This window comes from Barbus barbus (assembly GCF_936440315.1).
Source record: "Barbus barbus genome assembly, chromosome: 39".
NCBI lineage: Eukaryota > Metazoa > Chordata > Actinopteri > Cypriniformes > Cyprinidae > Barbus > Barbus barbus.
This window is the reverse complement of record NC_136717.1, coordinates 24,144,827-24,166,538: the sequence shown is the minus strand read 5'-3', so window position 1 is coordinate 24,166,538 and position 21,712 is coordinate 24,144,827. Positions and strand designations below refer to the sequence as shown.

Genomic DNA, 21,712 nt, shown 5'->3' with positions numbered 1-21,712 from the left:
GCCATTCATTATATTAGTCTGAATGGCAAATCGTATTCCTCATCAGAACACAAACTAAGTTTCACTGGTTTGATCCATTTAATCTCTGATTTCTGACCTCCTGAAGCTCAAACATTAATAATTCCCATCTGTACCATCTCTCAAGTTAATATGTATATCATTTTTACTAACGGTTGGATTCTATTTCTGTCCTATATTTGTTTAGCGTTACATATTATCTATATTAAGTACAACAAATGTAGTGAGTGAAAAAGAGACTCTTATTTTGAAATGACGCATGCCAAGTTTATGCCTTTTGATTTATTCCTGTATTATTATTTTCTATTATTATTATATTTTATACTGTTATCATCTTAATGTGTTTGTTGCCTGTTTATTCCATTTGCGTTGTTGTAATTTTACCCTACATGTGTTGTATCGAGACCGATCTGAGCTGGTGGGTGTGGACGGGGACTCTTATTCTGAAGTGTCTGTGGGCGCTAGTGTGATAGCGGAAGTTCTTGCCGCTGGTAGCTGCAGTTCAGGCGGATCCCGTCAGTGTCTGATCACAAACTTTCTGTCAAACCCGAAAAACACCCGGAACCCGGTGAGTCATCCGCGTAGCAGCTTCATATACACGTTAAACAGTGGAGGGAATGAAATAACACCCGCAGCGCAGGCCTATAATACAGTACTCTTCTTCTCTCTGTGTGTGTTTCAGGTGATATGGGGGATAAAGAGTTGATGTGGGCCCTGAAGAATGGAGATCTGGATGAGGTGAAGGCTCTGCTGGTGAAGGTGAGAAACACACACACACTTCATCTCATCACATATATTCACAAACACGTCTGCCAGCTCGTGAAGGTTTATAGACCCCCACAATACAGCACTGATGATACCGTGCTAATTAATATACATCATGGCTATAATTGACTCCCATAGTCACACACACTGAGGCACTGCATGGTGTGTCAATGAATTCTATTGTATTACCTTGGTGCCAAAACAGAAAGCTTGACATTACCATGGTATGTTCCAGAAACTAGTATAATGTCATGGTGCTTAGCTGTAAAAGCAACAGGTGAATGTTTTCTATAAGATTTTCTATCTGGACAGTGTTTGATCCAGTAAAACAACAGGTTGTTTGTTATTGAAGTCAACATGAAATGCTTCACAACCCATTTTATTTCAGTAGTGTGATGTATTTATTGAGGAAATAATGGTGTAACTACTAAGTATTTCAGTAGATTGTGTATTTTTTATGCTTGTGTTTTTAACTATCTATCTATCTATCTATCTATCTATCTATCTATCTATCTCTTGTTTGTATTTCTTCTCTTTTTAAGCAGTCAGTTTTACTCCTGAAGCATTATCCCAGTTGGAAAAGAGGGAATGCTGATGTCAGCTGAAAAGAGAAATTGTTTATGAAGTTTCTGAAGACAAGCGTGTTGATAATTTGATCGCAGGAAGACCAGGATGAACCATGAGTCAGTTTAGGTGTCCAGATACACAAGATTCTCATGACAGTATTTTCAGAAGCATATACTGTGGCACATTTTGTTAATGGTAAAGCAACAGGTGGATGTTTTCTAGACAATTTTCTATTTGGAGCATGTTTGTTCCAGTAAAACAAGAGCAGCAGGTTGTTTGTTATTAAAGTCAACATGAAACATGGTCCATAATGCATTTGATTTCAGTAATGTGATGCACTTATTAGGCGACTGGTGTTTGTGTGTGCACATTTGCTTTTGTAGGTTTTGTAGTTCTTCCCTTTTAAAGGCTTATCAGCAGTCAGTTTTTGCACCCGAATCATTATCCAATAAGAAAATAGGAACTGATGTCATCAGAAATAGAAAGTCGTTTCATGAAGCAGAACATGAATTTACTTTTTAACGACAGATTATGACGACAAATGTGTTTGTCTTTGCAATGATGATTTGATCACATTATGGTGATTTAAGTTAATTTAGCTGTTCAGAATACGCAGCAATGCATCCAAAACATCGATCACTGTCATTTTTATTAATGTTAAAATCAACAGGTGGGTGTTTTTTAAGGATCTTTATCTCCAAAATGGCATCAGTCAGTTGTTTAGTGTTATAGCTGTTGTTTGTTTGATGGTAATACACTTTTTTTTCCTTAGCTTTTGTTGAAGTGTTAAGCAAATACCATGGTATATCAATACAGTAATCATGCAGTACCACAGTATTATCATAATAGGTTTGTTCTGTGCGGTGATTGTTAACGGTAGGGATGTAACGGTATGAAAATTTCTAATCACGATTATAGTGACCAAAATTATCACGGTTATCAGTATTATCACGGTATTGTTAAAATGTGCTGGAGATGTTCAAAAAGTACCGAAACATAAATCACTTCACCAAGTTTCATACTTAAAAATCAACAAACAGCAAATAAAATGACTTTTTGTTTGCATAATCACTAAAACAATAACATTACCAGTGAAGTCTGGATTTTAAATGACAATTTGACTGACAACAGTTTAATAGCATGTTCAAATAAATAATGTAAATGTTCAAATAAAGCTTTGAAAAAGTTTAACATAAAAGGTAGACCACACATTTCAGCCTTTAAAGAAAAGGGTTAAATTAAAATGATAATTAATAAATGATTATATGTATTTTATCGGCTCCATAAATAATCCTATATAGCATATCTGAATTGTTTAAATGTACATAAGTTTGTTTTTCATCAACCGGTTAAAATTTACAGCAGGTCATGCAAATTTGGTCAATTTTTTGGCCAGACAGAAACTGCACACAGGCTGAATGTAAATAAGTGTCTGTAAATCCAGTCTCTGGCAGCAGATGGCGCTTTATACGGAAAAGCTGAATTACAGCTGATTCCTGTGAACTCCGCGAACACTTCCTTTAGGTATTACATGGAGCGAAGATGAAAACAAAATGCCATCGAATTGTTTCTGAAGACAGTCAGATCCTTCAGAGGTACATTCATATGATTAATTCATTGATATATTAATTTGTATAATTCCCTAAGCACTCTTTTAAAACCTCCCAGCTTTTCCGCCCTATTTTCACTCAGAACGAAACTACTGTGCTGCTGTGCGCTCGTGAGACTGTTACTGAAAACTCTGCTTTATGCCGGAGAGTATTTATTTATCGCGAGTTGTTTAAATCACGGTAATCGAATACGGTTTTAATGATAATTAAAATATGAAACGGTAATACTAACCGCGGGGAATTTTATCATGATTTATCGTCAAACCGGTAATCGTTACATCCCTAGTTAACGGTTTAAAGGCGTTCAGCTAATGTCACACACACTCTGGGCCATAGGTCATCTGTTAAGTGTATATCCTGTGTCACAATATCACTTTGTGTAACTATATACACTCCTCACACAAACACACACACACACACACCGGCTCGCAGACCCCAGAAGAGTGTGTGTGTGTGTGTGTGTCTGTGTGTGTTTGCGCACTGAATAATGGCTTGTGTCCTGGAGTTCCTCCTGTTCCTCTGATACAATGGGAGCGTGTGTGTGTGTGTGGTTTGAGGATGTGGGCAAGTAACTGCAGATGCTTTGAGCTCCAGCATCTGAATGAAGAGTCGTGTGGTTCAGCGCTTCAGCCTTAGAATATCTCACCTTCATCACTTTACCCATCAGATGATCTGGAGTCGCTCATTCAGCGTTTTGTCATCTCTCTGTGTGTGGTCGTGATGTGTTTAGCTCAGCGGTTTACCTCAGTTCACACTCACAGCAGGTTCACATGATGGTTTGCTGTGTGAATGTGCTCATCATCAGAATTAAGGAATAAAATTCTTGAGGTTTGTGTTACATAGTCAGAGCTGCATACGACACATAGTGGAGTGATTATCAGTCAATAATAGTTTTATTCCGGAAGCCTTGCTTATTATGCCTACCCTTTATACATAAGTGAAGTGAAGTGTGACCCATACTCGGAATTCGTGCTCTGCATTTAACCCATCCAAAGTGCACACACACAGCAGTGAACACACACACACCGTGACCACACACCCGGAGCAGTGAACACACACACACCGTGACCACACACCCGGAGCAGTGAACACACACACACAGTGACCACACACCCGGAGCAGTGAACACACACACACAGTGACCACACACCCGGAGCAGTGGGCAGCCATTTTATGCTGCAGCGCCCGGGGAGCAGTTGGGGGTTCGGTGCCTTGCTCAAGGGCACCTCAGTCGTGGTATTGAGGGTGGAGAGAGCGCTGGACATTCACTCCCCCCACCTACAATCCCTGCCGGACCTGAGACTCGAACCTGCAACCTTTGGATTACGAGTCCGACTCTCTAACCATTAGACCACGACTTCCCTAATTAACTGAATAAATTTTTACTGAATAAACAATATAACAAAAACATTTCCATTTAAATTTACAAACATAAAAATAAACACTTTTTTTAAACTATGCAACCACAATTTATTCATACTAAGTCATATAATTATTTTTAACCTTGTTTTTATACATTTTCTTAAATAGGCAAAGTGAATTACATACTTTGTTCCTTATCACATTTATTCCATAGATTTACCCATTTAACAGATAAGCGCCAACTTTTTGCATTAGTTCTTGCCCTTACTTTTTAAACATACAATCCTCTTAAATTATACTGACTTTCTCTTATTTTGAACAGCCTCTGAATACAATTTGGAAGTAAATTATAATAGACTTTGTACATTAACTGTAAAGTATATAGATCAACTAAATCGAGAAATTTTAATGCATGTAAATTAATAAACAATTTATTTGTTGGTTCATAATCAACCTTTTTAACAATCCTAATAGCTTTCTTTTGTAACTTATATAATGAATTTAAGTTGGTTTTATATGTGTGACCCCCACACCTCCACACAATAAGTAATGTATGGAGCTATGAGCGCACAATACAATATATATAAAGTTTTTTCCATTCAAAATGTTTTATTCTATTTAATATTGCAATGGATTTAGACATTTGTTTTTACATGATTAATATGTGATTTCCAACATAATTTATGATCAATTATATCACCCAAAAATTCATTTTCGTATGCTCTTTCTATTTCCTCATTATTAATTGTTAGTTTCACTTTATTTTTACTTTGTCGATTACTGTATATTATAAACTTTGTTTTACTTAAATTCAGTGAAAGTCTGTTATCATCAAACCATTTTTTGAAAACCCCCAATTCTATTTCCACTGTATTCAGAAGCTGAGCAATATAAATTCCCAGAACAATATAAATTAGTATCAGCAAACAAAACCATTTTTAATTCTTTAGACACTTTACAAATATCATTTGTACAGTACAAACAACTTAGGGCCTAGCACCGAACCTTGCGGCACACCACAAGTAACTTTCATTCAATTTGATTTAACATTATTAATTTGTACAAATTGATGTCTGTTATCAAGGTAACTTTTTAAGTCTTATACCATATCTCTCCAGTTTCATCATTAATAATCCATAATTGATAGTGTCAAAAGCTTTTTTTAAATCTAGGAACACCCCCACAGTATATTCATTATTATCCATTGAAGAAGAAATCTCTTCCATCAGTTCCATCACAGCCATTGAGGTCGACCTGTTTGTTCTAAAACCATACTGATGATCACTCAATAATTTCTGTTTATCTATAAAATTATCAAGCCTACGCACACACATTTTCTCTAAAATTTTCGAGAACTGGGAAAGAAGAGAAATTGGTCTGTAGTTGGAAAAACAGTGACGATCTCCATTTTTAAAAATAGGAATAACTTTAGCCGTTTTCATATTACTAGGGAATATTCCTGTTAAAAAGGACTGATTACAAATGTGTGTAAATGGTTTTACTAAATGTTCTATAATACTTTTTATCAATATCATTACAATCAGTGGAATATTTATTCTTACAGTTGTTAACAACGTCGAGTATTTCCTTTTCGTCAACTCCCCTTATAAACATTGAATAATCATTACTGGAAATATTAATTTCATCTATCCTATCCCTAGTTCTTTGCTCCCAATATTTACAAAATACTCATTAAATTCACTGACAATGTCATTCATTTTATTTATACTTAATTTATCATCGTTAACAAAATAATTTGGGTAATCAACTTTCCCAGTATTCTTTTTCAAGATTCAAGATTTTTATTTGTCACATACACAATTATACAGAGTATAACCAGCAGTGAAATGTTTTAATTATACTATTAAGTACTTTCCATGTTGTTTGTATCAGTGTTAATTTTGGCAGGCATTTTTGATTAGTCTTAGTCTTTGTCTTGAGACGATAATGCTTAATAGTCTTAGTCACATTTTAGTCATTTGAGTCTTTCATAGTTTTAGTCTAGTTTTAATCGACGAAAAGTCATTGCATTTTTGTCAACTTTTAGTCATAGTCAAACTGCAGTTACCAACATTTATTTTGGTAGCTATTTTATATGTAGTATTCAAACAAAAATAGTCATCAATACTTCTCTCTTTAGACCAAATCAATTAAGCTTAGTTATGAGAAATTTGAATCAAGGATTGAATTTGGAAAAACTGGAATAAATTTTCATTTTTTGGTAGAGATATAAATTAAACTAATTTTTCAGATACAGTAGGTTTACTTAACAAGTATACATTTATTTAACATCTTTTGTTCTTTAACATTTATGACAGATCATTAGGAATGCTGTCCATTCGGGAACAGCATTCCTTCTATTACATGCATACCTTCATTGACGGAAGGTATGTATGTAATAGCCTACTGACATACATTCAGTTTTCACCCACCTGTTTAAGCTCACTTAAACCATAACGGACTGTGTTTCCGTGAGATACTCTACATGAGAGACCTTTGGACTGCTGTGTGTGTATTTGAGCGCTGAGAACTGATCGCGCGCTGTATGAGAACTGAAGAAGTGGAGCGCGCGCGAGAGAGAGCACTTCTATCAGCGCGTTTCTGCCTAACGCACCTTCACTAACTTTAAGTTAATCGACAATGAATTGTGACTCCCGGGAAAAACGGGACGTCTGGTCACCCACTCCCTAACCCTTCAGGTGCTGAGGCCATTGTTTCAGATCGCTAGTTCGTGTTTTGGTAGCCTATCCGTCCACTGCGGCTGCCAAACTGAGACTAGATATGCAAACGCCCCTTATCCAATGACAGAGAAGCACATTTTGAAAGACAAGTCAGTTAACTTAGCCTATAGGATGTATTTTGAATGTCCCGTAGTCCTCAAATAACATTTTAGTCCCGTCTCGTCTTGTTAATGAAGACGTGCATAAATTTCGTCATAGTTTTTATCATCAGATGTTAGTTTTAGCTCGTCAACGTCTCGTCTTAGTCACAGAAAAAAGGTTCGTTGATGAATATTTTTCAACGTCGTCTTCGTCAACTAAATTAACACTGGTTTGTATATTATTCTTATGCTTGTCCAATAACTTATTAGAATAGTCCTTTTTACTAAATCTTATAATACTTATTAATTTATTTTTTATATATCTTGTATTTATTCCCTTAGTAATCCATGGTTTTTCCTCATTTTTTTTTGCTTCATTGCAGTCTTCTGAAACAATGTTTTTCGTATTTTTTTTTATTAATATGGACAAAAAATTATCATAAGCACTATTAGGATCTTTACTCGCATAAACTTCGCTCCAATTTTGATTCAAGTCCTTACTGAGAACAACAATTATTTCTGGTGTTCTATATCGAATTAATTTAAATCTATTTATCCTACTACCTTTTGTTTTATCAAACGATCTTTGAAATATTGCAAAAACTGGAAAATTATCAGTCATATTTATAAATAATCCTCCTACTATTTTTCCTTCAATTTAATTTGTATATATATATTATCTATTAATGTAGCAGTATTTTTAGTTATTCTACTAAGTTTTGTAATCACAGGAAATCGACCTTTACTATATAGTGAGTCAGTAAAATCTGTTATTCTCTTATTTCAATTTGGATTCAACAAGTCAATATTGAAACATATAATTTGTACTTTGTTCTCATTCCCTTTATCGAGCATACAAATAATTCATTCATAAAGGTATCCGTACAAATTCCTGGTGATCTATACACACAACTGATAAATAAATTACTACCTAATGTTAATGGCACAAATAGTGTCAAAAAAGCAGTGCTTTCCTAAGAAATATGTTTATTTTAAAGAAATAAACATCTTCTGAACAATTGAATAAGGTCTAATGGATGACTTCAGATAATCAGGTGATGTTTTATGCTCTTTTTTTTTTTTCTTCTTTTTTTTTATGTCTATTTTAGGATAACAAAATACTGCAAAAACGGCTTCAAAAACATTTGAGTTTAAAACAAAAGACTACTAAATTATGTTATTAAAATTATATGAAATATTTAAATTCTTTAAGAATGTGTATATAACATATAATATTATTACTCTTATTATAGTTTATTCAATTTAGCATAAAATGATATTACATCATATTTAATGATTTATTAGAATGATTTAATATTATTATATATTATTTTATTACTATTAAGAATGAATAATAATAATAAAAAACTATATAATATTTAAGAATATAATATGATTTAATATACAATATTATTATAATGACTAAAGTATCCTAAATCATATTAAAAATATTTAAAATGTAATGGAACTATTCAATATCCAATATAATTATATTGAATAATAAATATGATTTAATATTGAACCCTAACCCCATTAGATAATATAATTTAATATTATAATAATTATAAATTCTGAAAATAAATATTTAGTGATGAACGCTAACCCTGTTAGATAATGTAATTCAATATTATAATAATTTTAATTATATTGAATAATCTTATTGAATATTCACCATTCTAATGACTATATTTTCCTAAATCATATTAAATAGTAAAACTTCTCTTAAACAGTATGTGTTACTGTGATGTAATGCTGTGCTGTGTGTTGTTGTGCAGGCTGAGGATGTGAATAGGACTCTGGAAGGAGGCCGGAAGCCGCTTCATTACGCTGTAGACTGTGGTCAGACCGAGATGCTGGAGTTTCTGCTGTCTAAAGGAGCCGATGTGAACGTAACTGTCCTCCTGCTGTTATTCTCCAGCGCTGTGTGTGTGTGTGTGTGTTTAAGTGCGTGTGTGTGCAGGTTTATATATCCTGGTGGGGACTTAAACCTGAATACACAGACTCATGGGGACTCGTGTCACGGTGGGGACCTAAACTGAGGTCCCCATGGGTACAAAAGCTTATAAATCATACAGAATTAAGTTTTTTTGAGAAACTAAAAATGCACAAAGTTTCCTGTAAGGGGTAGGGTTGGTGTAGGGCGATAGAAAATACGGTTTGTACAGTATAAAAACCATTACGCCTATGGAGAGTCCCTACAAGGATAGCTGACCAGACGTGTGTGTGTGTAGATGAATATCTGCTCCAGTATGTAAATGGTTAGCGTGTTGAGTCACAGAGCAGATATTAGTCCCACACACCTGATAGCGTCAAACCGTCAGCCTGTGATTCACGCTCTCCTCACATCTAGAGTTGGGTATCGAAAACCGCTTCCATTTTAGAACCGGTTCCAAATGTCCAAGAACCGGGTATTCGCTAAGACTCGTGCATTTCGATTCTGCTTAACAATTCCTGCGTTCGCATGTTAATGGGATTTAAAACGATTGAATTGCAGGAAAGGAAAGAACTTGCGCCTTGTTCCCGGTTTGCATCTCAAACCGTTCCGTGCATACTGTAGAAAAGGTTGTGACTTCTTTCATAATTATCGACCAGTATGCAGAAAACTATGTCAGTATATCACCATAAACGCAGCCGTTTTTGTCTTAAGTGAATGTAAACAGATGAGAAAGAAAACGCTTGTGTACAGTATTTTTAGATCTGTGTGCGTTCAGTGTTAAAGAGACAGCAGCCTAATAATCACACTACCTGTCATTAATGTTAATCAAAGAACAAAAGAAAATCCTTCACTGATCTTGACTGAATATATTTAATAACTTAAATTAATCTATATTTTATTTGTGAAAAGAAAACTATGCAGTGTTTTTAAACTTTTTTTAATTACAGTTTCTGTACCTGAAATTTGGTTCAGTTGTATGTATTTATGCTATTACTAATTGATTTGTTTGTTCATTTTATTACTGACTGTTGTCTTTAATCTAGTTGTTTTTGTTGTGGTATTTTTGTTAAAAGCAAAATTCCTCTTGCAGTGTTCTGCAGGATGTGTTATTCAGCTGCAACCGAATGCTTCGTAAAAAGGCACAGGATAAATGTTTGACCACTTTTTTATTGGATTTTTTTATCTTTTTGTAATCAAAACTAGGAATCGCTAAGAATCATAATCGATAAAATTCAAACGATACCCAACCCTACTCCCATCAGCATGTCGACATCATTCAAGTAGAAAACATCAATTTTAACAGTAACAATATTTCACAAAATTGCTGTTTTTACTGTATTTTTGATCAAATAAATGTTGCTTTGGTGAGCAAAAGAAACTTCTTTCAGAAACATCCTATTGGTTTTTAGTTTTTCGTACTTTCTATTTTCTTAAGTTTTATTAATTTCGTTTTTTAGTGTGTTTTTGTCATTCTTAGTTTGTCTTTTTTGTAATGGTTTTTAAATGATTTCTAGATTAATTCTCAAACTATTTGGGTGTAATCTAGTGAAATTAAATACTATTCATATTATGAAATGAATTGGGTCAAAACAAAAACTCTAAATTATAATTATTAAAATATTATGTAATTATAATAAATTATTTATATTAATTTGTATTAATGTTTATTAAAATTATATTAAATATGTATATTTAATGATTATATGAAACATTTAATAATATTTTTTAGAATTATAATACACTAATTTAAATTAATAAACACCAAGTTTGTTCTTCAATATTTATTTTTATTTCAGTTTTAATTATTTTAGTACATCAAGTTAAGCTAAAGTAAAATAAAAAAGTTGCTGATATGTAAATGTTTTTTTTTTTTTAGTTACATTTATTTTTAGTTAACTATAATAACCCAGATTTGAACTAAACCACTCGCATTTTCTTTAGAAAGTGTGCATCTCATTGTCTGTGCTCTCAGCGTCTCTATCATTTGATCTCTGTCCCATCGTGAGCACTCATGCGTCTATCAGCGCTCACTCTCCAGGACAGAAGGACACAGGAAATGCTCCTGAGATAAGAGACTTCTGAAGACGCCTGATAACCCAGCATGCATCTCTCTCTCTCTCTCCGTCTGAATCAGAGATGCTGTGTTTAACGATAATTACACTGAGGTGCTCAGGGGTTTGTATGTTCCTCTCCGGTCGCAGCGCGTCAGAATTCTGTGTTTTTCTCCACAGGCTCCAGATAAACACGGCATCACCCCGCTGCTGTCTGCCACTTACGAGGGTCATGTGACATGCGTGAAGATTCTTCTAGAAAAGGTAGCGATGCAGTCACATGTCCTCCTGCACAGTGAGACGTGTGTGTGTGTGTGTGTGTGTGATACAGGTGGGCGGCTGAGCAAAGTCTTATATCACAGTATGATATAATAGATGACAGTAACGCTATATATCACAATCTTCCAATGGAAATTCAACAAAAATGGTTTGTGATTAAATAACAAATAATTACACAAACAATCTGTGCCTGTTGTGGGATAATCCATCCAGTGATTCACATTATGAAACACTTGATTTCTAAACAAAAGACTCTTTGTTTTGTTAATTATTAAAATATTAACTATCGTTCTTATTTAGAATCATAATTTGGTATCATAAAGGTAAGTTCAGACTCAGTTTTGTCTGGATGAGAGACGTATAAATTGTATGTTAACTTTACACAGTATTTTCAGTAACACAATATACCACTTTTTTTGGCTGGATATTAAACAAAAATTATTTGGGTATTAAATATTAATATATTTGTGTGCATTTTGGGATAATCCTAAGCAAAATTAAAATGACTTAATATAATAAATTATAGGTATTTTTGTTTAATATAGATACAAAGTAGATAAAAATATTAACATAAATGTAAATAAAATAATATTAACAAACATTGTTTTATTTGCTTAGAAATTGTAACTTAATAATCAAAATATAGTCTCTTAAATTAGATTTAAAATTGTAAAAAAAAATATATATATGTGTGTGTATATACATGTATAATTCTAATTAAATTTATAATATTTAAAACAATTGATTATTTTACTTTTTATTTAATATTTGAAAATAAATAATTTTTAATTTAAATAATTTTAATAATTGTAAATAAAAATAGCCAGTATAATCACACCAATGACATGAATCAGTTGAAATCTATATTAAAGTGACAGGTTGTTTAGTGTTCCTCGACACTCATCAGGAAGTAACATGATAATAGGAAGCGTCCTGCTCTGAATGTTCACTGTTGCTCATTTCCAGATGTAAATGTAAGCGCTCCGAATCTCTGCTGGCTGTGCATTTTTGCAATCATGTTGTGTATATTGTGTCAGCATGCAGTGCTGCTGTGAGTTCAGAGAAAGCTTTTGGTTTGTGGGTTTTAAAGCTGAAAGCGGCTGAGCGCGGCTGTAAACAGTGACGTCCGCAGGGTCAGACGGGGTTATATAACACAGCACAGCGCTGCACATTCTTCACTCAGATCCCCTCTGACGCACTCAGGACGTCCCGCAGGAGCTCCGAGCTCCTCCTTCTCTTGTGCTCCTGCAGGAGCTGATAAGGCATTTTTGCAGGAATATTTCAGCTTATTCTCCACTCAAATCCCCATCGGATCACTTTCTGGTGTCGTCCTGCACACACAGGAAGTCGTGGAGGAATATACTGAAGGCTTTATTCCCTTCTTTAAAGGGGCCATCGGATACAAAATTCACTTTTCAAGTTGTTTGAACATAAATGTGTGTTGGAAATGTGCGTACACATCCATTCTATAATGATAAAAATCCACCCAGTGTTTTTTTTAAATCCCTATTTTAAAATCCCCTTTCTCAAATCTCTGTTCTGAGATTCCTGTCAGAATGATGTAGTTCTGTACAGGCCCCTCCCACAAGAGTTGATTGACAAGCCGACTTACCCTGAGTGAGCTGAGAGCAGTCCGCCTCCAGTGCAGGGGAAGACAAGATGTCTCAAATTAAGCGATTGAGGTGTTTTGTTGTTGGATGTAATAATGAATATAGCAGTCGTCATTTACTCCCGACATCTGAGCCGCTGAAGACGCAGAGGATTCATGTTACTTTCGTTTTGAAGGGAATGTGCCGATCCCGATCTGCCTAAATGCGTCTGTTCGTGCGAATCATTCGTTATCTACAAAAGAAGTGAGTCTAAGGCTTTTTTTTTGCCAAATCGCCTTTCCTAATATATGCTAGTTAGACAGTTTTGCGGCTAAAGTAAACTGCTCGTCACCCCACGGAAGAGAGGGGCGGGGTCAGCAGAGCTCATTAGCATTTAAAGCAACATGGACTATAATGGCTTGATGAAGACAGAGCTGATTTTGACAGGGTAAAGAAGGTGTTTTTTACACTACCATTGAGAAATTTTAACCAAAGTATGTTATAGACTTTTTATTAAGACCCTAAAGAATCATAACAACTTGTGGAAAATGTAACCAGTAATAGGGCCCTATAAAATAGGTTTTACTCTTTCCAAAATTCTGTTGTATTTTAATTTTTTTCCAAATTTCATTGTGTCCCCCCCCATTTTAAGCTTTCTGGTCCTTGTGGATGTTTTAATGGTGTTAGTAATCAAAAAGTAATTAATTGCAGTCATGAAACTTATGCAAGTTAACAATTTAGTAAAAGTTCAGCGTTACAAAAAATATATTTTAGGGCCCTATGAAAGGTTTTTTTATTTTTTAAGTTTCTCAAATTCTATTAAATTTTTACCAAATTATGCGTTTTCTTTTTGAATTTTTTTTCTAGATTTAATGGTTTGATTAATTTTTCTGGATTTAATTGTTTAATTAAATCGGGGGGTTTTTTCAATAATAGAATGCATTTTGACTATTAATTTAATTTATCTTTTAATCAAAAGAAAACCAAATCCTTTCGATTAATTTTTTTTTCTTAAAAAATAATTTCATTATTATTACTAATATTGTATATAGTTGTAGTATTATTACATTGATTTTAATTTATTTCCATCCATTTTTTTCTCCATTACTTAAAAATTAATCCATCTTCTCCATTACTTACTATAAAAAATCATAATAAAATGAAAAATAATAAAAGCATCAGTAGTGATTAAGCTTAGCTATTTTTTATGTATATTTCTTTTAATAATTAGAAAATATTCTAATGGTTAAGTCTTCAACACTGTTTTACATTCAAGTAGAAAGTTTCATATTATTGATTTTCAAAATGATCCGCAATTGTTATCTGCCATGTTTTTCTGTTTTCTGTTGAATTGTTCTCTCACAGGATTGTGGGTGTTCAGTTCACAGCATGATGTAATTCACACCCGAGATCAATCTGTGCATCTGAAAAACGTCTCAGTGGCTACTTAATAAACAAATAATATGAACATGCACACATGAACACTTTACCCGAAGAAGTCGTGTCTAGTGGTTTTATTTGTACCAGGGTATTATTACCTAAAACCATGTGTTATTATAAAATAAATGTAACTGAATTTAAATTTAATTCATATGAATGAAAATTTTTTTTAAAAACAATTTAATAAAACTAATTTAATTTCAGCTCATTGCCAAGGCAACATTTCTGGGTTTAATTTCATGTACTAAAATAACTCCAAATTAAATCAACTGAAACAAAATCAATACAATTAATTAAACAAAAAAAAAAAAACAAAAAAATATATATATATATATATATATATATATATATATATATATATATATATATTTTACATTTTAACAATGATTTTCCACATGAAAGTCTGAAGCTGGAATGGCATTAAGAAACAAATCTGGAGATGGTATGGATCAAATCCAATGATCAGTGTTTTTTTTCTCGCCATCTGTTGATGTGTTTTTGTATTCACCTTCTTCACTTTCCCACACTGATGCTCATAAATATGGCAGATGAGAGGAAGATGTCTTCATGACTGACACAGACAGAAGGAGTGATAGAAAAGCACTTCCTCTTTTTTTTTTTTTTTTAGTTGTCAGATGCTTTGAATAGGAAGTAAAACTTCCACAACCACCACCAGCAGAATCATGTCTTTCATTTTATTCTTTGAGCTTATATTCTACACATTTCTTGCATTTTATTTTCCTCTGAAGTACATTTGCCAAGTCGTAATTTAATAGGTAATCTAGTTTTTAATGATGATACCTAAAATTAAACAGCCTGTTTTTTACTGCTGTATCTTTAAGCTCTCTATCTGTAAATGTGATTGCTAACCTCTTTGCATATCTTTGCAAATCAGTCATACAGTTGGGCAAAAAAGTAAGTTCTCCCACTTAAAAAGATGAGACAGGCCTGTAATTTTCATCATAGATACACTTCAACTATGAGAGACAGAATGGGGGGAAAGAATCCATGAAATCACATTGTAGGATTTTTAATGAATTAATTGGTAAATTCCTCGGTAAAATAAGTATTTGGTCACCTACAAACAAGCAAGATTTCTGGCTCTCACAGATCTGTAACTTCTTTAAGAAGCTCCTCTGTCCTCCACTCGTTACCTGTATTAATGGCACCTGTTTGAACTCGTTATCAGTATAAAAGACACCTGTCCACAACCTCAAACAGTCACACTCCAAACTCCACTATGGCCAAGACCAAAGAGCTGTCGAAGGACACCAGAAACAAAATTGTAGACCTGCACCAGGCTGGGAAGACTGAATCTGCAATAGGCAAGCAGCTTGGTGTGAAGAAATCAACTGTGGGAGCAATTATTAGAAAACGGAAGACATACAAGACCACTGATAATCTCCCTCGATCTGGGGCTCCACGCAAGATCTCACCCCGTGGGGTCAAAATGATCACAAGAACGGTGAGCAAAAATCCCAGAACCACACGGGGGGGGGGGGGGGGCAGGGTGAATGACCTGCAGAGAGCTGGGATCAAAGTAACAAAGGCTACCATCAGTAACACACTACACCGCCAGGGACTCAAATCCTGCAGTGCCAGACGTGTCCCCCTGCTTAAGCCAGTACATGTCCGGGCCCATCTGAAGTTTGCTAGAGAGCATTTGAATGATCCAGAAGAGGATTGGGAGAATGTCATATGGTCAGATGAAACCAAAATAGAACTTTTTGGTTAAAAACTCAACTCGTCGTGTTTGGAGGAGAAAGAATGCTGAGTTGCATCCAAAGAACACCATACCTACTGTGAAGCATGGGGGAGGAAACATCATGCTTTGGGGCTGTTTTTCTGCAAAGGGACCAGGACGACTGCTTCGTGTAAAGGAATGAATGAATGGGGCCATGTATCGTGAGATTTTGAGTGAAAACCTCCTTCCATCAGCAAGGGCATTGAAGATGAAACGTGGCTGGGTCTTTCAGCATGACAATGATCCCAAACACACCTTCGTAAGAAGCATTTCAAGGTCCTGGAGTGGCCTAGCCAGTCTCCAGATCTCAACCCCATAGAAAATCTTTGGAGGGAGTTGATATGATTTTATGATCATCTCTAAAATTAGGGATGCACCGATATGAAAGTTTTGGCAGATACCGATAATTCTTTGTTTGAAAGCCGATAGCCGATATGTTGGCCGATAAATCTAAATCCTATTTTTTTAATCTAATTTTTGAGAGCCTGATTACAAAAAAGGTCTCATCATTAAAAGGCACATCCCAAACACTTCAACAAAAGCAGCCTAGTTTTAACAGTGTATGTTTTAAAAATAGTTTTACTCAGATTTACGTAATAAATAATTCTACCAAATTTCCTCAAAAAGAAGTCTTACAAATAAATAAAATAATGCATAAATAATGCAAACAAGTCATCATTACTGATGCACTATGGATCAATAAAACAGAATAGCCTCTGCACGGACAATAAAAATTATTTTAATTACTAAACCATATTTTTGATGAAAATAATAAGAGAAAAATAAGTGGTGGTTATTATTAATAATGCGTCAATAATTTTGATAAAGTAACAAATTAATGCCACTGTTTTAAATAGCTGCATTGCTGTTGGAGCTGCGTGTGCTGTAGCTGAAGAGCTTAATGAACACCGGTAAACTGAAGTGCTTGTTAATTAGGCTATATTAGAATCAGATATAGAACATAAACATAATATTACAACTTATATATGCTCAAAAAGACGGAAATGCACAAGTTATCTTCCTGTTGTGTGCTAGTCAGATGTGTAACTCATGGATGCACTGTTGGCTTTTCCCCTAACAATGAGCTGAAACACGGCAAATAATCCCCAAAGAATTCACGTTTCATTATTATAATGTTCTCATTAGAATGTTATGTACACCCCATTTCTAATCATAGTTATTAATGTTGTGTGCTGTTGTTTGAGCTGCGTGTGCTGAGCTGACCTCTATTAACTTAACCAAACACATTATATGTGAGAGAAAGCAGATATACATAAAATAAACAATATTACAATGTACAATTGCACAAAAGGCTGCAAATGCACAAGTGAACTTAACTGTCATGGAGGTGTAGCTCTGTTGTGGACGCGTTCAAAACACGCAGAAAACACGGCCGCACAAAGATTCCACAACATTATTTACAGTAATGTTCACATTATAATTGTATGTAGCCTTTATGACACACTTGCCCTGCACATGTTGCACTTTAGTGTATTGTCCGTTTTGAAGTGATTCCAATCATATTTCAAGCATTTCAAAACCATCATGGCGAACAGTGCGCATCTGAAGTGTCTCTGAAGGAAATAAAACATTATTTATCGGCTTTAAGATATCGGCCAAATTTTCTTATCGGGCCTATACCGATAACAGTAAAAAAAATTATCGGGCGATACCGATATGGTGGCCAATATATCATGCATCCCTACCTGAAACTGCTGTATCTTTAAGATCGCAACCTGTAAATGAGCTCTGTGATAAGCTAACCCCTACGCATATTAAATAAGCCACAACCCTCCAAGCTGCTGAATGCCCAATAGGTGTTGATATGCAAATTATATGCTAATAAACAAAGTCATGGTTGTGTTGTCCGCTATTTTAAAATGTTTGCAGTTTAGTTTGAGTAGATCATTTGTAAGGAGGAAGTTCTGAATTATGATCCTCACAGTCTACATTCGACAAACTTTTATTAATGGTGATATGGTTTTGTATTGAGTTTCTACCCAGCATGCATCAGCGCTGACCACAGCGCAGGGAACAAACAGCAAGCTAAACAGACGTTTATTATACGGTGAGAGATGTGAAACTAAAGAATGAAGCGGTGTGTGTTCGGCACCCGCTGGCGAGTGAATGAAACAATCAATGGCTCTTCAGATGTTTGATGGCCTTCGGTTTGGGCTCTGAATGCTCGTGGCTGAAGCCTCCAACTCAGACCTGTGTGTAAAGAGGAATAATTCAGTGACGATCAATACGCCGCATCGATCCGCCCGGAGGATAATATTTCTGTAAAGGGAGGCCGGCCGGCCGCTCGATTACCCTCATGTTTGAGGGGCCCCATAGGGCCGGCTCCTGTAGATTATGCATGAGATTCGCTGTAATCAGTTCTTATTGGTCAGGTGGAAGGCTAATCTGCTGTAAATTGTTCTTTATTTCTTGAATAATGTCGTGTCTTGTGAAATCAAGCAGAACTTTGACTAACAGTGTGAAGTCTGGTTATTTTGGATGAAACTGCAGAATTAGGGGCCGTTCACACAGAACCTCAGTTTCACTGAGCTGCATTATTTGTTGAAGGGAGCAGAAGCACAACAATGTCAATATTTTAGTGCTTGCTTGACTGTAAAATGTATATTTTTGGTCTACCGATTTATTTTTTGTTATAAGATTTTTGTCAGGAGAAACTCTGAAGGACTGTTTCTGTAGGATGGACACAGGACACCACATGGACACTATATATATATATATATATATATATCTTGGAGCTTTTCTTCCCCCACTATATCACAATTGTTACAGGAAGAATCACAAAAAAACAGCTTTGACTATGAAAGCTTGTAGTTTAATTAAATGATTAATAAATATTAGTGTTGTAGAATAAAATGAGGATGAATATTAAATTCCCCTTTTTATTTTACAGTTATAATTTATTTTGTGTGAAGTTTCACTGGTATTAGTAGTTGTAATAATAATATAGTCATATTGATGTACAATATAATCACAATTTTTTTTGGCCAAATTGTGCAGCCCTACAAACAAGCTCTGCTATCTGAAAAATCACTGAAAAATTAAATTTTCCCATGAAAGGCTGTGATTTAATTGAATGAAAAATAAATGAAATTTTGCAGCTGTATTGTAAAATAAAATGAATTAAATGATTATGATGATGATGATTAAATACTCAATTGTTATTGTTACTTCTACTTATATATATATATATATATATATATATATATATATATATATATATATATATATATATATATATATATATAATAACTTATATTATGTTTATTAAATTAAATGTTATGTTTGTTAATTAAATTGTGCAGTTCTACAAAGGCAATCAACCCTGGGGATTTGTTGTCATTGCAATTGTTGCTTTTCCAAAATCATAGAAATATTACAGTAGTAGTAGTAATAGCAATAATAATAATAGCCATATTAATATATAATCAAACATTTTTGGCTAAATTGTGCAGCCCAACAAAGAAGCACTGCAAACCTGGGGTTTTTTTTTTTTGTCACAGTCACAAATGTTATTAGAAAAATCACAGAAAAATGATTTTGTAAGATTCATTTTTTTAGATAAAATGTTATGCTCTATACTATAGTGTTGTGTAATAGTGTGGTCGTTGTGTGTATTAGAGCCGTGTGTAATAGTTTGTGTGTAAGAGTAGTTTGGTCTTGAATCACCGCAGTGTTGTGTAAGTGTGTCTCAATCTCATCTCAGGGCTTGGACACACACACACACACACACACACACACTCGCTCTGTGAACCTGTGGGTTTATAAAGATGAATGCAAGTGTGTGTGTATGTTCGTTTCTGCTGCAGGACTTGCGTGTGTAATAACTCTGTGTGTGTGTGTGTGTGTGTGTGTGTTCCTCCAGGGTGCTGATAAGGATCGGAAAGGTCCGGATGGTCTCAGCGCGTTTGAGGCGGCTGAAAACGAGGCCATCAGAGATCTACTGAAGTGAGATGGACGCTGCCGGCAGCAGAGAGGTTCTGACCACAACCACTGGATCCAGCAAACACACACACACCTCTCTGTCTCTGCCCGCTGGCTGCTGCAGCTCCTCTAGGTTTCCTTTTGTTTTGTTTTCATCCATGACCTTTTTATTTTATTTGTGGGAGGTGCTTAATTTCCCCTCTAGTTGATCAGAGTCGGCCATTGGCTGATGGACCTGTCACTCATGCCTCCCATCAGGACCAATGGGAACACCTGTCTTAACACCACTAAACACGGACTTTAGAGTTCAGACTAGAGTGAGTGTATGATTATGATGATCATGATAACGTGTACATTTATTTCTCAGACTGTTAATTAGGAACGAGTGGTTTGTATAGTTCATAGATCTGATTAATTTCCCCACACTCCGGTTTCCCTCCTTCAGCTCAACGACATTCCCGTTGCATTAGATGCTCAAAGAACAAATATTACAGACGCTTGAGTCGTTCTGCTGACGCGCACGTTTGCTTTTGTGCCCCTTTGAATTTGTGTTGTTGTGGCAAAAAATAAATGAATTCTCAGCTGCTGTGCGCTTGTAGAGTGTTAAACAGGTTTGTTGGAGCCTCCCTCTCTCTCTCTTTCTCTCTTTCTCTCTTTCTCTCTCTCTCTCTGTCTCTCTCTTTCTCTTTCTCTCTCTATCGCTCTCTATCTCTCTCTCTCTCTCTCTCTTTCTCTCCCCCTCTCTCTCTCTCTGTCCCTCTCTTCCTCTCTTCCTCTGTCCCTCTCCCCAGCAGGACGTGTCTCACTCCTGAGATGTCACCCTCTCCAGATTCTCTCACTCTTTTAGGCCATCTCTCTCTCTCTCTCTCTCTTTCTTTTGGTCTCTCTTTCTGCATGATGATGTTTTAGCTTTTCAATACAGTCTTGAACTGAAATTCACATCGATTAGCAAATCTACATTTTAAAGATCCATATCTGGCGTTATTGTGAAAAAGTCAGTTTGAAAACAAAAAAAAAAACTAATAAAACGATTTCAAATGATCAGTTTGATTTTGTCACATTTCTAAAGTTTCAAATGGAGGGTGTTTTAAACAAACAAACAAAAAAAATATTTATTTGTCTATGTATATATTTTTTATTTAATACATTAATGTAATATATTTATATATTAATTATAACTACAATATTTATTCACATTTTTATTATATTTAATTATGTAATGTTATTATTTATTACTATTTAATACATTTATATTAAGTATGCATTTATACATTTGTTTACATTTTTAATACATTTATATTATATAAATGTTGTATTTTATATTATAATAGCCTGAATGCACTGTAAGTCACTTTGGATAAAAGCGTCTGCTAAATGCATAAATGTAAATGTAAATACAATTATTCATATGATATTTTTATTATCTGACGAATATAGATGGATGCATGGATAGATAGATAGATGGAAAATGTATGAGTCAATAATCTATTGTAATAATCTATATATAGCCTATACTAACATACTGATTTACTTTTCTATATAATAAAGTAATTTTAACATACAATCCTTTTATAAATAATAATCTTAA

General features: G+C 34.5%; 1 protein-coding gene across 1 annotated transcript; it reads left to right on the top strand.

Annotated features, from left to right (window-relative positions):
- Window positions 1-253: 253 nt before the first annotated feature.
- LOC306858827 (myotrophin) lies at window positions 254-20,895 on the top strand. The gene is made up of 5 exons (XM_079399581.1): window positions 254-586; window positions 701-777; window positions 8,919-9,032; window positions 11,311-11,394; window positions 20,066-20,895. Exons 2-5 carry the CDS (start codon window positions 706-708, stop codon window positions 20,150-20,152), a joined length of 357 nt encoding a protein of 118 aa, XP_079255707.1. The 5' UTR covers window positions 254-586; window positions 701-705; the 3' UTR covers window positions 20,153-20,895.
- The last annotated feature ends 817 nt before the right edge of the window (window positions 20,896-21,712 follow it).